Source organism: Perognathus longimembris, chromosome 7 (assembly GCF_023159225.1).
Source record: "Perognathus longimembris pacificus isolate PPM17 chromosome 7, ASM2315922v1, whole genome shotgun sequence".
Classification (NCBI taxonomy): domain Eukaryota; kingdom Metazoa; phylum Chordata; class Mammalia; order Rodentia; family Heteromyidae; genus Perognathus; species Perognathus longimembris.
In genome coordinates this window covers 21,402,159-21,417,721 of record NC_063167.1, presented here as the reverse complement: position 1 = coordinate 21,417,721, position 15,563 = coordinate 21,402,159, and the positions used below count along the sequence as shown (strand labels likewise).

Here is a 15,563-nt window from a genome sequence, read left to right as displayed (position 1 = left end):
CCCAAGAATACATCTTTACATTTTAAAATCTGTGAAGGATTTTATTAGAGTATGTTAAAGGAGAGCATGTGACATTCACTTCAAAGACTAGCTCTGGTCAGTAATAGATACCTAAAGCAACCCAGAGAGAATGACTCTGTGGCTTTATCTAGGCTCAGAGAAATAGAATGTTCAGTGATCAGCAATGCCTGGCTATAAGAATAGACTAAGAGAGTTAAAAAGCATGGGCTGTCACATTATTTTTCTGTCATAAAGAAGATTGAATTTATGTCATCTCCAGGAAAAGGTATGGAACTAGAGATTATTGAGTTAAGAAAAAAAAAACAGGCTCAATAAAACAAGTTTCCTCATATTTCATCTTGTAGGTAGAATCTAGATTTTTTTTTAATGGCATGAACTTAATAGGAGTCTTATGGGGAGGGGACCAGCAGAAGAGGGAAAGCAGGAAAAGAGTGTTGAACATGATCAAAGTGTAAAATGTCAAGTATAAAACTCATTTTTTAAACTTTTTATATAATTTTTTAAAGAGAACATGTACTATCCACGGATTCCTATAGTCTTGTCTTCCCAGATGTGGTCTCCATGAATGTGACCAGGATGCTCTCAATTGGGTCAGAACTGGACAAGAGAGATCTGAGGGAGCGTTCTTAGGTGCAGTGCTGAGACTAACCTCCAGGAGGGCATTGGGATTCCATAGTGGATAGAGCCTGTCACCATCAAGATTTACTTTGAAACTGTGTTCTAGGTCAATATTTCCCCAGCTTGTGGTTCAAGAGACTCTCTCCATAAAATACTCCCACTTGGGAAGAACATAGTGGGGTGCACATGCCTGAGTGGGATTTTGAGAAAAGAGGAGATGACCCCAGGTGAATGAGATAAGCCCTCACATGTAGGAAACCTCACACTTCGGTTCCCTCTAGGAACCATAGCAGCATTCTGAAGGCTCCACACTACACTCTTCTCATGGCGTGAGGCAGCATCGAATCTCCTGGGGAAGATATTTGGTAAAGATTATACAGATCATGCTGGATGCTAGTGGCTCACCCCTGTAATCTGCACTACTCAGTAGGCTGAGATCTGAGGGTTGCCAGCCTGGGCAGGAAAGTCCCCTTGAGACTCTTATCTCCAATTAACCACCAAAAAACCGAAAGTGGTGATGAGGCTCATAGTGGTAAAGTGCTAGCCTTGAGTGAAAGAGCTCAGGGATAGCACCCAGGCCCTTGAATTCAAGCTTCACAACTGACAAAATACAAATTATACAGATCGTACCCAAAATAAACAGGCACACACACCATTTCAAGCAGCTCATAGTTTTATCATAAAATACAAACTTTCTAAAATTGTCTTACTTCTATTTTACCAACAACAACAAAAATAAAAATCACTCATGCTAGCTAAATACAGGTGCACATGTGGTCCAAAAGTATGACTAAGAAGGTGTGCTTTTGGTTTGTGCTATGTGTTGAGGGGGTTGTGCGTGAGTGTTGGTCAATAGATGATTCTGGTCTTGCTGTTTTCTGTCTTGGACTTTGGTTGGAACCTTGGCTTTCCAAACTTCATACCAAGTGGTTTCAGAATCCAGAATTCCAGTGCCCTTTGCCCTGCTCCAAAGGCTTTAGAGGTGGGGAGGGAAAAAGAGAAGGAAATCTAAAAATTGATGCCATTCCCGCTGGAGGAAAAATAGGGGCTGTTCATCAGGGGCCCGCCGGATGTCGAGCCAAACCTAGAAAAGAAAGAATATAAATGCTGTGATGAAATTGCAGATGTTATTGGAGAGATTTGAAGAGAGTAATATATTAATTTTGTGGCTGTCAGAGACTGTGAGGACCATGATAAGCTTGGAGGCTAGAAGCATCAGTGTAATAAGGAAGATTCAGCTCTGGGAAAATAATATTAGAAAATGACACAATTAGAGAACAATAAAGAGCTGCTTCTGTCATTAACTGGGATCAGGAAGAGTTTCTCCCCCACTTTCCACTGTACCCCACTCGGAGCTTGTAAGGATTATTTCTACAGAGCTCATGCAAGCTCTATGCCTAAAAACAGGAAGTTTCTAGACCTGAGCATCTTTCCTGTATGCCCGTGACCTCCCTACCTGCATGACACAACCAAGTATGCTCCCACAAAGTCCCTCAACATCAGAGAATAAAGGGGCAGGTCCTAGGATTTGATTTTTAGAGTCCAGACAATCCCAGAGCAACATCTTCACTTATCAGCATCCCCCTATATCAGGTCCTTCGTTTCAAAGCATCTGAGATGTGACCTCATGCCTGGGGCTTTGTTAGACGTTCAGGAAAGGCTGAGCCATCTGGATGTGAGCCTCTGCTTCCAAGAGCAGAAATACATACCACCACCTCCCTGCTCTTTCTCTTGGCACACTCCTATTCATGCTTCAAAACAGAGCCCCCTCCCAGACCATCTCCTCTTTGAAGCCTTCCCTGGTCTCTCCAGACAGACAGTGGACTCGCACTTCTGGGATCTGATTGGAATTCCTTTGCCCATCTGCTAGGAAACTTTGAATGGAGCAAAGCTCAATATAAATCACAACAGCGCAAACAGCTAAATTTAGTCTAATCCACAGATTCTCAACTTCTTTGCAGTTGGGAAGATTCACATGCAAGTCCTTCTCTTATAAATGAACAAAATAAACACTTAGAGGTGGTGGTGGCAGGCACTGGTGGCTCCTGCCTGTGATCCTAACTACTCAGCAGAATGAGAACTGAGATTGTAAATCCAAGCCAGCTGGACAGTCCACGAGATTCTTAACTCCAACTAGCCACCAAAAAGCTAGAAACGGAATTATGGCTCAAGTGGTAGAGTGCTAGTCCTGAGCAAGAATAGCTAAAGGAGCTGGCTGGGAGGGAGAGAACAAGGAAGGGGAAAGAAAGGCACAAGAAACAGACTACTGCATTAACTTGATCCTCAACTGGTAACTGTAGCTGTGGCTCGCTGCTAGCCCTTTCCCGCAACTGATAGCCTCTGCTGACTCTTCATCCTCCTCTCTGGCTCACCTCAGACTCCTTCCTCCAAGCTTCAGTCTCCAGGCCACGCCCACTTTCCTCTCAAGAGACCAGGCCTCCAGCCTCCACTCAGGTGCTTCTTAGCACCTGACTGATGAGAGCTCAGGTCTGCTCTTCCTCCCAAGGCTGGAGGGGCAGCATGGGATGGGGCCTTGCTGCCTGTGGGTGGCTCCTCTAGGTCTCTCTGCAGCCTCATTTAGTGACACCTCTAGGAAGGTAATAAGCTCTTATGCAGAACTCCTCTACCCCCAGGCCCCAGGCTCACCTCCAGACTATACCTTCTCTCCTGTTTCTCTCTCCTCTGCCCAGCACACCAATTGTTGGGTCCCCAGGCTTAGCACCCAGAAGCTTTGCATAATCCAACTCCACCTTTCCCTTTCCAATCCTATGTTCCACCTTTCTCAGGCACAAATCTAATATTCCAACCCAAGCCTCCAGCTGCCCTGCACCCTCACACCTGGGGGAAGGGGGCTTCCTCCCAGACTACTCCTTCATCCTGCTCACTTTGTGAGCGCGCGCGCACACACACACAGGTGCACATCCATATGCATGCCTGTAGATGCACAGGCACACACATGTGCACACATACCACCTGTAAGGCTCTGCCTCTGGCCTTGGGCCACCTTGATGGCCCTCTATTTTGCCTGGACACTAATATCATTGTGTTTGTGTCTCCTTTGTTCATGGTCTCTGAAGGGAGAGTGAAGGGGGCAGGGTGTCCTAGTCATCTCAACATCCCCTGGGGGCTGAATTCAAATTAATTCCATGGATTAACAAAGCACTTTCCAGGGTACTGGGTGTATCACACCTCCCTGTGATCTATAAAATGTAGACAGATAGGGAGAGAGGGAAGGGTGGGAAGAAGGAAAGAGTAGGGGGGAGCCATAAAAGGATTTGTGGATATTATGTTCAAATAACACTATCGACCACCTTCCGGAACATTCCCCATGCACCCTAGGAAATTAAATGATCTGAGAATTCCAACAGTTAAGAAATCTGTTTGTCTTTTGTGTCTCACAGTTTCTCCCAAACCAATCTAACTACAGAAACCTCTTCCTCACGTTGTTTGCCCAGTTTTAAGTAGGTGTTCAGGAACAGGCTGGATGATTCTGGGGACATGGGGTGGGTGTCACCTTGAAGGATCTGAAGGGATCTCCAAAAGGGGCCTCCCAGACCCCAGGCCCTGTTCACCTCTTCACCAGGTGATGAGATGGGCAGGTGGGCAGGACAAGAAGCAATGTCAGGTTGGGGGGGAGGGGGAGTTGCTTCTAGTTCTAGAAACTGAACTTCTCAACCTGGTGCACACATTGGGCCTGGCAGCCTCCGATCCATGGAGCTGACATAGCATTATCAAAATTAGTTGAGGATTTGCTGGGTGGCAGTAAGTGGCTACTTATTGTATTAAAGTAAACACAAATTCGGTACTCAACAGCAGACAAAATTTGAGCAGAATTTTCAGCTGAAATATTGAGTTTCTGTTGCCTTTTTTTCCTGCTAAGCCTTCAGAGGGTACCAGGAAATGAGTCAGTCTCTCTCTCTCTCTCTCTCTCTCTCTCTCTCTCTGTCTCTCTGTCTCTCTCTCTCTCTCTCTCTCTCTCTCTCTCTCTCTCTCTCTCTCTCTCTCTTTTGCTGTTGGAGGGGGAGCTTTGGTGGAAAAGCGTGCTCTGATAAGCACTGGAATGCTATTGGAAGATCAAGCTTAGCCAGAACTCAGGAGGTAGCCAGTGGCCTTGGGAGCCAGAAGACTGCCTGGCCATGTCTTGTAGTACAGCAAGCAAGTAGGTAATGTGTCTGCCATGCTCTATACTTGCCACTGCCCATGGAGTGGGTTATCCCTTGCTTCTGATTGGATACTTGGTGGTCTACTGTCAAGACTATGGGACTGCAGCCTCAACAGACTTTCAAATGGGGTCTCCCGGTCCCTGGGAGCCACATAGCCTCTGGCCACAGGGACAAGACCTCCCCGCATCACAGCCATGGGATACACATACCAAGAGAGGCTCTGCAAGGCACCCCACCTCCAACACCTCCCTGCCCTCCCTGACTGTAAATTAGGCTTTCCGGGGTGGGCTGAGGACTTACCCATATCCCTGGGGGAAGAGGTACTGTGGTCCATCTCCTGCCAAAGGGTTAGGGTCTCGGGGATTGGTGGACAGCTTCTGTGGTGTCCTCTGAGGATAGGGATAATTGGGCTGCACAAAGGGGATATAGCTCAGCAGAGGGGTGTACGAAGAGCGGAAAATCTGCTGGCCCATCTGTTGTGGGTTGTATGGCGTCATCTGAAAGTCAAGAGAGGAGGTGGGCGGGGGGAGAGGTCATTGTTCCCCAGCCTTGATCCCAGCCCCTGCTACCACTTCTATGCCCCTGTGTCCCAAGCCACCCCGAGGTACACAGAAGATAATCTGTTCATATTGAAAAGGTCCAGGAAATAACTTGGGTAGTGGTAAGCCTGACGAGTTAAAATAATTGACCCGAGCCTCAGTTTCCCCACTTGTAAAATGGGAAGACAGAGCAGAGAATATGTGTGTGTGTGTGTGTGTGTGTGTGTGTATGCTGAGTCAGTTGATAGAGACAAAGACAGCAATAGAGACAAGAGAGACCAAAAAAAGCAATTAAATATAATTTCCCTTCCCTGACTCCCCATCTTTGGGTCAATAACTCTACTCAAAGCTGCTTGATCATTTTTAAGGCTTTTAGTATCCTCTTCCCTTCCCTCCCCCAAAGTGTGGCTGCAGTTTATACAACTCTGGCTTCCATCTCAGTATCTTAACAGAGTCCAAGTCTAAGACAGCTCTGCCCAGTGGAGATTCCAGAAGTGGCTAGAAGTGTTCTGTATCTGAGCTACTTAATACAGCGTACATGACTACTGGATACTTGAAATCTGCGTGGATGAGTGACTGAATTACAAACTTTATTGTAATTTATTTAAATTTAAGTAGCCACACGTAGTTAGTGGCTAGAATGTTGGACCATAGAGGGGCTAAGACAGGACTGAGTTGGGTTTCTGAAACCATCTGGAGCAAACTCACACAAAGAATTATTCCAGCCAGCGCCCTCTGGAATCTAGGCCCTCTTCAGGTGCGTGCCTTTATCTACACAGAGAGGATGCAGGGCTTGGCCAAACTGGACACAAAACACCAAAAACCCCAGAGAATGGGCCTGCCTGGAGCCCGTGGAAGGGACATGAGTGGGAGATCACCTCCCAGGACAGACCCTGTATGTGGCCTGTGGTGAAAAATATCCCTGCTCTCACTTGGCAGAGTGGCTCATGCCTATAATCCTAACTACTCAGAAGGCTGAGATCTAAGGATCAATGTTCAAAGCCAGCCTAACTCAGGAAAGTCTGTGAGACTGTTATCTCCAATTAAACACCAAAAAGCCAGAAGTAGAGCTGTGACTCAAGTGGTAGAGCACTAGCCTTGAGCAATAAAGGTCAGGGACAGTGCCCAGGGCCCTAAGTTCAAGCCGCAGGACCAACACACACAATAATAATAATAATACCCTTGGTCTCCTTGGTGGGAGGAAGTATCTGGCCCTAGTTGAACCTGGATCCGAAGAAGCCAGTCTTAGAGCTCATACAAGCTGTGTTAGAAATGTCGCCATGATTCCATGACAGTGATTAAAGCCCTCAAACAGATCTTTGTGGACTGTTCTGGAATCATCTCCAGATATGCTCTCCTCTCACTAGGCAGCACAACACTGTGCCTGGAATTCTGACTTTACACAGATAAGTTTACACACGTAGATACCACTGGAAGAATATATGAAATCCAGTAAACAGTAATGGCCTCTGAGTTATCTTTTTATTGTTGTGTTCTTATACAACTTATTCTGAAATATACATCCATGCACCCATACATGCACATGCACACACACACACATGCACACACCTGCATAATTGCCTAAAGCTCCTGCATCTTCAGCCCAGGCTCAAAGGGAGGCACATGAGGAACAGACATGAGCCTGATGCTCAACCTATCTCTGCCAACCCATAGAGCCATGTGCCAGAACTAAAGCTATGCCATTCTAAGTCCCTTCAATATTCAGGCTCATTGTTGCCACAGCAAACCCTAACTTGCCCACGAATCTCCTGACTGAGCAAGTTGATCTCTCTGAGTCTCAGTTACCTCATCTATGACCCGCCTCATAGGAGTAGGTAGATAATTCAAGGTCTGGCACACTGTGAGGACTCCGTTAAGTGCCAGCTGTTGCCATGAGGTGGGTAGGGACATGGGTTTGTGTTTCTGCACCGTGTTGACGTGGAAGAGGGAGGGAAGCACGTGTGCACTAGAGCCAACCATGATAGGCCATGATAGGCCAGCGGTTGACCAGTTGCCCAGGAACAGAGACAGAGGAAGAGAAGATGTGTTACCTACTCACCTGTCGGGAGTAGCACCCCAGCTGGGGATGCATGGCTTGCTGGTAAGGCAATCTTGCCGGCAGCTGTGGGTACAGGCCCTGAGGAGGAAGGGAGAGAGGTTTGGCACTGCAGGGCAAGGGCTCCCAGTTGGAGAGCAGCTGCCAGGCAGCTCGGCCTCCAGCTCACACATTTGAATCTGCACGTGGGCTTGAGTTCCTTGTCACATCCCCTGGATGGCTGGCCAGAGACATGAGATGCCTGAGGCTGGGTCAGGTGGCTGCAGCTCAACTCAGCCCACATGGAGAAGAGCTCTTCAGTAGCCTTTTGGGTCTTTAGGGGAAACTTTTGGAGCTTATCTCAGTGATAACCAGATCAACCTGTGACTGGGTACCAAGCAAAACTTGGGCAAATCACTTCGCCTCTCTGTGCCTTGTTTTTCCTCCTCCACCCAAGTGTGTGGAGAGCACCATGTTTTCCCTATTGCCATCTACACATCTTTTCTAAATGACTTTCTCTGGAGGCCTCCCGGTGTGCGTGCTTTCTGCCATGCCTGAGTATACGTGCACGTGTGCTGACATCTGTCTGTGCAGCTGCGTGTGTGTCTGTGTACAGATGTGCAGCTGTGCTGACACGTGTGTTTACCCGTGTCTCTGCTGCTGCGCTGGGGTGAGGAGAAGTGACTGGATACATCTGAAGAGCTGGGAATGGTACAGCACACAGTAAGGTCTCTGTAAATGTTACATCTGTCCATCATCACCTCCCACTAGCACCACCTTGAAAAGGCTCTCTGACAGCTTGGGCCTCACTCTGTCTTCGGGGGGCAGGAGCAACCTTGAGTCCATACACGGACATAAGATGCACATATAGAGGAACTGCCACAGTGAGTAGGCTAGCCTGGGACAAATCCAGCCTCAGGTTCCATCACCTCCTGCCAATCCAGGGTCCCTCCAGGTGAGATTCAAGTCCCAAAGCCACCCTCTTAACCCAGGACCTCTTCCCAGTCTGCACCCCAAAGGCTGCTGCTGCGAAGGGCCCTGCGTGTGCCCATTATCAAGGCCCTGAGGTTGACATTGTGCTCATGATGACTGTCTCCGCTGTGGGGGGATCCTCATGAAAGACTCAGCCCCCTCCCCACCCAGCTTTCCCAGTGTCTCCTTTCCATGTCCCCCAGAGAGTACATCCTCCAGGGCCACTCCTGCTTTCTGCTTCTCTGCCCCTCCCACCATCAACCCTTGCCTGAAACCAGCCTCTGGCCTCCAAATCCAGAGCCCAAGGCAGCCGCACTCACCACCATGGCCCAGTGGGTCCCTGTGACCCTACCTGGCCCTGAACTGGGTGGAGACATCCTGCAGAGGGTGTGACTTAACCCTTTTTTAGCCCCTAGGGAGCTCCAAGGCCGCTGGGCAGGTTGCCAAGGGCCTCGTCCTCGGGTGGCTCCTTTGGGCCCTACTAGCACTCAACCTGCCCCCTTCTCCAGGAGATGGAAGGGTGGGCAGGCCTCCACCCTACCTGGAGCCTGTGGAGAAGCAGCTGGGTTCATTGGTACGAGCAACACTGGCCAACAAAGGCATGTTTCTAGGTGTTCAAACTTCATTGTGGAAAATCATGAGCACAGATAAATAAAACACCAGCAAGTCTCTGCTGGAGGTCACGGCCTTTTCCTACAAGCCTCCCCTTAATCGGGACTGTCTTTATGCCACGCAGCCTAAAAGCTACAGCCAAGGTGTTGGGGGCTTGGCCTTCTCCTTCTCTGAGTCCCTGTGGTCTGTCCAGGGCTCTGAGAAAGTCGAATTTGGGACCTCATCTTTATTCCTGTGGCCAAGTAGAGAAGAGATTAGGATAGATGAGCCCCTGCTGCTCCTTTCTGCCTCCCACCCCTCAAGGTCTCCTGAGTTCCCCAGTCCCTTTTCCTTTGGAAGACCAGGGATGCATTGTTATTATTATTTTTAATCTGTATCACATTTTAGAGTTTAGAGCAACCTTTCCCCACCACAAGCTCAGTTAATCTTTACAACAAATCAATCTATGCTGCTCTTGCTGGTGCTGCTGCTGTAGTTATGATGAGTCCACCTCACAAACAGAGCAGTTAATTCACTTGCCCAAGGCCACACAGCTTGAAGGAAGCAGAGTCCCAGTGTATTGATCCCCAAATCTGTCTTTCTCACATTATCTCAGGGCCCTTGATTAGCTCCCATGAAGCCAGGGAAAACTTTGTGAGGAATGAGAGACTCTAAGAAGGTGAACTTTGCTGCCTTTCTTATTGCCTGGAAGAGTTAACCCTTTTCAGTTGGCTTTGTTTGAGTCAGTTCAGTGCCTCAACTGGCTAGCAGAAAAACAGCGAGGACTCACCGCCAGGGCCCTTTCGCCAGTCCTGCCAGCAAAACTGTGGCCCATCATCATAACCAGCCCCGTGATGCAAACCCTGCCAGCCCCGAAAGCCGGGGACCACCCTCAGGCTGTGGTAGGTGCAGAGCTAAGGTTTTAAGCTACTTACATGAACAAGTAAATGAGTAAGAAGAAATAACTGAGCCCATGAGGAGGTGAGTAAGTGGAGGGTAAGCAAGTGCAGAATTGCAAGGGTATCTGCATATCAGCAGGGTCCAAGAATCAATGAGGGGGACACTTTTCTCAAGGTACCATTACTAATAGGAAACTTTTTCCACTTCACTTTCACCTTAGGTCACCTTTCACTGCTGTCTCTCATCTAGGTTATGGGGTGTGTATGGTAACTGAGGAGAGTAGGTACCACTTCTCTTTAGTAAATAAGCTCCTGAACTGTTGCTAAGCTCCTTCAAGATTCAATATCAAAGCCTGAAGCTCAGTGTTTGTTTGTTTATGCCAGTGATGGTGCTTGATCCCAGGGCCTGGGTGCTGTGCCTGAGCTCTTTTGCTGAAGGCTAGCACCCTACCACTTTGAGCCACAGCTCCACTTTTGGTTTATGAGTGGTTAATTGGAGATAACAGTCTCATGGGGACTTTTCTGTCCCAACTGGCTTCAAATGACAATCCTCATATCTCAGTAGTTAGTACTGAGTAGTTAGGATTACACGCCTAAGCCTCTGGTGCCCAGCTTTTTACTTTTTATTTTGTTGTTGTTCTAGGATTTGAACTCAGAGCTTCATGTTTACTAGGCAAGTGCTGTAGTGCTGAGCCTTGCCTCCAACCCCTGAGCTTCTTTGCCACAGCACCACTTCTGGCTTTTTTCTGAGTAATTTGTTGGAGATAAAAGTCTCATGGATTTCTGCCCAGGCTGGCTTCAAACCATGATCCTCAGATCTCAGCTTCCTGAGTAGCTAGGATTACAGAGGTGAGCCCCCGGCACCCAGCTTTATTGTAGGCTTTTTGCTGTAGCTAGGATGACAGATGTGCACCATTGCACCTAGTTATGAGTTTACCAGAGGGGTCTTTCAAACTGTCTACCCTGGCTGGCCGTAACTGTTGCCAAGTACTTGGGATTATAGATATGAGCCGTCAGTGCCCAATTTGGAATCTTTATACTGAGGACAGAGGATCCCCTTCTGTGGACTACATCTAAGCCATAAAGTTGTCACTGCGTCGTAAAGAAATAAATGACACAGGCCACCGAGGGGAAGTGCAAAGGAAAGAGACAAGAAGGAAGACAGATTGAATACTGAGCATATTTCCTTCCATTTTCTCTTCCCAGGATTTGCAGGTTCTGGCTGGGACAACAGAAGCCAAAGTCTTGGATGGATAGGTCCAGCCACATTCTTAGGTGACTAGGTTTGTTTTTTTTTTGCCAGTCCTGGGGCTTGAACTCAGGGCCTGAGCACTGTCCCTGGCTTCTTTTTGCTCAAGGCTAGCACTCTACCACTTAAGCCACAGGGCCACTACCAGCCACATTCTTACACCTCCCCATACAACTTCCTGATGCTCCAGAGAAGAGCAGGGAGGGGAGCCCAGTACTGAGAAATCTTAGAATTCTGAGCTCTACCTAAAGGGACCAGATACGTTATTGGATTGGACAAGGGCTTCAACTAGAGTGGACATTGATTTGATTGCCCCCTCCTACTACAGAGTGGGCCGCAGCTCTTAAGGGATATTAAGCTAAATGGACAAAATAAAGAAACTACATTTTCCCTGCATAAGTAAGTTCTGTCAGGAAAGTATCAAACGCTGTTACAAGTCCTGCGCCTCTGTTTGTGTCTGACCGCTAATTCCCCTTCAGCTAGGAGCTCAAGTCCAAGACAATATGAAAAAAAACAACACCAAAACCCATTAGCAGATAGAAGGTAAGAGAGCCTGGCCTGGCACTGGTGACTTGCATCTGCCATTTTAGCACCTGTAATCTTAGCTTCTCTTATCAGCAGGCTGAGATCGGAGGTTCATGGTTCAAAGCCAGCCCTGGCAGAAAAGTCTATGAGACTCTTCATCTCCAATTCACAAGCAAAAAGCCAGAAGTGAAGGTGTAGCTCAAGTGGTAGAACACTCCCTTGAGCAAAGAAGCCAAACAAGAGCACGAGGACCCTAGGTCAAGCCCAGCACTGGTACAAAAAAATAATAATAATTATGGCAGTAATAATAGGAGGCAGCCTGGCTATAGTTTAAAGGTGGAATATGGTCATCACTTGTCATGCAAATGAAGTCCCTAGGGAGTGGAAGAGGGTGCCATTAATAGGGACAAAAGACCTGGGCTGGGACTGGCCCATCGAGTTTCAAAGCACATTGCAGCAAACAGGTGGGAAGCAAGGACTGGGCCATCTTCCTCATCTGGGAGCCTGAAGCTGGAGCACTGGACCAGCCAAGGCTCTCAAAAGAGCTGTGTAATCACCAGCCTGGTGTGAACTGGAGTTCAGGTAGTATGTATGCTTGAGGGTGGGCCTACCAAAGGGTTGGATCTGGTGGGATCGCAATGAAAGCCTAATGGACACACTCACAAGTTGATAGTGCTCGACTGTCATTCCCATGATGCCTCTGGACTTAGGACTGGAGTTCAGTTCAAGCAGAGTCCAAAGGCTCCTGCCAGCCACACCTCCTCCTGCTCCTTTTCCTCTAGTAGAACCCCCAAGATGGCCACAAGGGGAGCCAGAGCCTGCTCGGCTCACTCACCTGGTACTGCGGGAAGGTGGAGTGGTTTGTGAACATCGGTGCAGGTGGGCAATTCAGGTTGAGCCAGAGTGGCTGGTTCAATGTTGTTGAGGTCAAGGCTGTGGCAAAGCGTGGGGTGAACACATTCCCTGTGTATTTCAGGTTGTTCTTGTCAGCAACTGGTACAGGTGGGTTCACTGCAAGCCACAGGAGAGGGACGGTGACTCAGTGACAGGGGCAGCAAGATGCCACACCAGCCCAGGAAGTCATATTCTCAAGGGGTCAGGTCTTTTAGGCTCCAAGAGGACCTTCAAAGTCCAGGTGAACTAATGGCTACAGAAAACTATCATTAGTTCACACCTTGCCATCATTAATTCACACCTTCCAAAGAGCTGGACATTCCAGCCTGGTCTGCTCAGATACTCTCCTGGAATGAGATCATTCCACCGGGGATACAATTAACTCAATGCTAGGGCTGCATCCCCCCCTGAGTAACAAAACCAAGTTCCTCCAAGGGTTTTAGAAAAATCTACCTTTATGCCAATAAGAGCTATCTATGCCATTGGAGTTCACTCTTATCAAATGTTCCCACCAGGGCTATTCACTTGACAGTATTGGGAAACCTGCCATCATATTCTTTCAGTATGGGAATGATTTTCTTTTATATTTTTGAGACAGGTCTTGCTCTGTAACACAGCTGACCTCTGCAATGACTGGCCTCAAACTCATGACCCTCAGGTCTCTACCCTCCGAGTGCCAGCATGGCAGGTGTGAACCACACCATGCTTAGCGATCATTTTCTTTTGTTGTTGGTGGTTTTTTTTTAAGTATTTTTATTATTTTTAACTAGTTGTACAAAGGAGTTGCCATTCAACAAAGAAGTTTATGAATACAGTGTGTCTTGATCAATATCACCCTTTTCAAACATACATTGTAGGATATATGCATTGATTTTTTTCCACCACTTAACAAAGTAGTTTAAGAACACAATGTATCTTGATCTGGAAGGGAGGGAGAAAATGTTGAAGGGGACACACAGATCAAGAGACAGTCATTTTCTTAAACCTTTTAAAACATGAAATTGTTTAGTGTGGAGTAGCTCAAAATTAGTCTAAAAGTAATAGTAGGTCAAGTTGTTTGTGGAAATGAATCTTGAGTTCTCTTCCTTTATTGGATGTTTATACATTCATGGAATCAGAGATAGGTCCTCAGCTTCCTCCATATTTGCATATTTCACCTTTTGGGAGGGGTTGTTTATGGAACTGAGTTTTGAGCATTGCACAAGTGCCAGAGAGAAAATAGGGACATGAATAATGTCAATGTAATAATATTCTAAGGCATAGGCTTTTCTTTGGTTTGTTTGGACAACCTGAGAAATAATCATATATTCTGAGTCAGGGTGTGTGCCATATTGACCGCTGACAACAAATGACTCCTGAACATCAGCTACTTTCCCAATAAAAGACACAGAGAAGAAATCATTTGTCCCCATATCAGGGATTTAAAACTCCTGACAGCCAAGGAAAGGCAGTGACTTCCCCCATGAAGAAGACAGTGTCACCTCTGGGCCAGTGAGGAAGCTTGGGGTCCCTTTCCTTCCCTACAGCCCCTTCCTGGGTGGGGTCCACTTACATTTCAGCTCCAGTCCGTCCACCTCTACTTTGCTTGAGTTCTTAGTGGCCCCAAAGAACTCATAGAGCAGGTTCTTCTCAGCTGGCCACGCAGGCTTCTTGGTGGGCAGGAGCATGGGTGTGGTGCCCACCGGGTCACTGCGACTTTCCTCACTGCCATTATCCTTCCGGCTGTGAGGCCACTGGCTGAGAAAGAGGTTCTCTTGACCCTTGGTTGGCTCCTTGGTTGTAGGGTTCCATTCTAGAGCAGGAGAGAAACTGAGTCAATGACTCTGGAAGCCGACATGTTGGAATGCAAGGAGCCCTTTGAATGCTGCTCTGTGGCTAAGGCGCAGACCAGACCAGGGAGAACTCAAACTCAGCTAGATGCAACCCCTCTCTGCAAGGCCCTTCTCCTCATCACTGACCACACTAGCCTTCCTGTCTCATGCTTCCATTCATCCATCTTCATCTTCTTTCCTCCCTCCATTCATCCACAGCCCTGGCTGGGGACATCAGGATGACTTGAACCTAGTTTTTGACATCACAGAGCACATGGCTTAGTAGGGAGACCCATGTCCCTCACAGTCTCTACCTCTGTGGTGTTGTTCATGGGCAATTCAACTCTCCCGTGAGTGCCAGGCCATGCCCTGAGAGTTGGAGACACAGCAATGAGTCAGAGCCAGACACTGCCCTGCAGGGGCTCACAACAAGGAAGAAGAGAGAGACAGGCCCAGAAATAGCTCCAGGATAAGGCAGATGGGCACTGAGAGGTGACAGAAGGGATGAAATGGGAGAAGGCACTGGCTGAGATGACTTCTTGTGTTACCACTTCATCCTGGAGGAAGTAGGGTTCTAGCAAGGCCTGGCACACAGGAGTGTTAGGGGGAAGGCACCACAAGCCTGGGCAACTACAGACAGCATCAAAGAGACAAGTTGTGTCACGAAAAATGACTGCAGTATACCCAAGGGACACAATGGTGCCAGACTCAGGCCTTACTCTAAATAGACTTGAATGTTCCACCCACCTGCACAAGGACACTGCACTGCTGTGGGCCACCTTAGCAAACTTTCACCACAGAACCTCCTAGCATGGGAGCTTTTATCTTAAAACTCTACATGTGTAACCAAAAGGCACAGTGCCTTTGTGCATCTGATCATATGAAATAATATTTATCAAAATGAGCTCCAGAGAATGAAATCAAGAAGCTTTTTTTTGTCTTGTTTGCTGTTTTTGTTTTCTTTCCTCTTTGTTCTGTTTGTTCATTTATCTGTCTTTGGGAGTGTAAGGGGAGGCACGGAAATGGAGGGACAAATGGTGAACAAATGCAGCAGTGGTACTGACTAGACACTATGTTGAAAATGAACTACACAACTTATGAGTGGAGTTGGGAAGGAAAAATCTGGGAGAGAGTGAAGGAATGTGTGACATTGTCCAAAAGGAAGTGTACTCTTTACCTGACTTATGTAACTATAAGCCCTCTGCACATTACTTTTATTATAACAATTTTTTAAAAACTAAAAAAA

General features: G+C 47.5%; 1 protein-coding gene across 1 annotated transcript in view; it reads right to left on the bottom strand.

Annotated features, from left to right (window-relative positions):
• Window positions 1-1,647: 1,647 nt before the first annotated feature.
• C7H1orf94 (chromosome 7 C1orf94 homolog) overlaps window positions 1,648-15,563 on the bottom strand; it is a 35,293-nt gene continuing 21,377 nt past the window's right edge. Inside the window, exons 3-7 of the mRNA XM_048349868.1 lie at window positions 14,059-14,298; window positions 12,448-12,623; window positions 7,401-7,478; window positions 5,103-5,299; window positions 1,648-1,723 (exon numbers count right to left, since the gene is read on the bottom strand). Of these exons, the coding sequence (XP_048205825.1) occupies window positions 1,648-1,723; window positions 5,103-5,299; window positions 7,401-7,478; window positions 12,448-12,623; window positions 14,059-14,298 (767 nt within the window). The remainder of the gene's footprint in view (window positions 1,724-5,102; window positions 5,300-7,400; window positions 7,479-12,447; window positions 12,624-14,058; window positions 14,299-15,563) is intronic.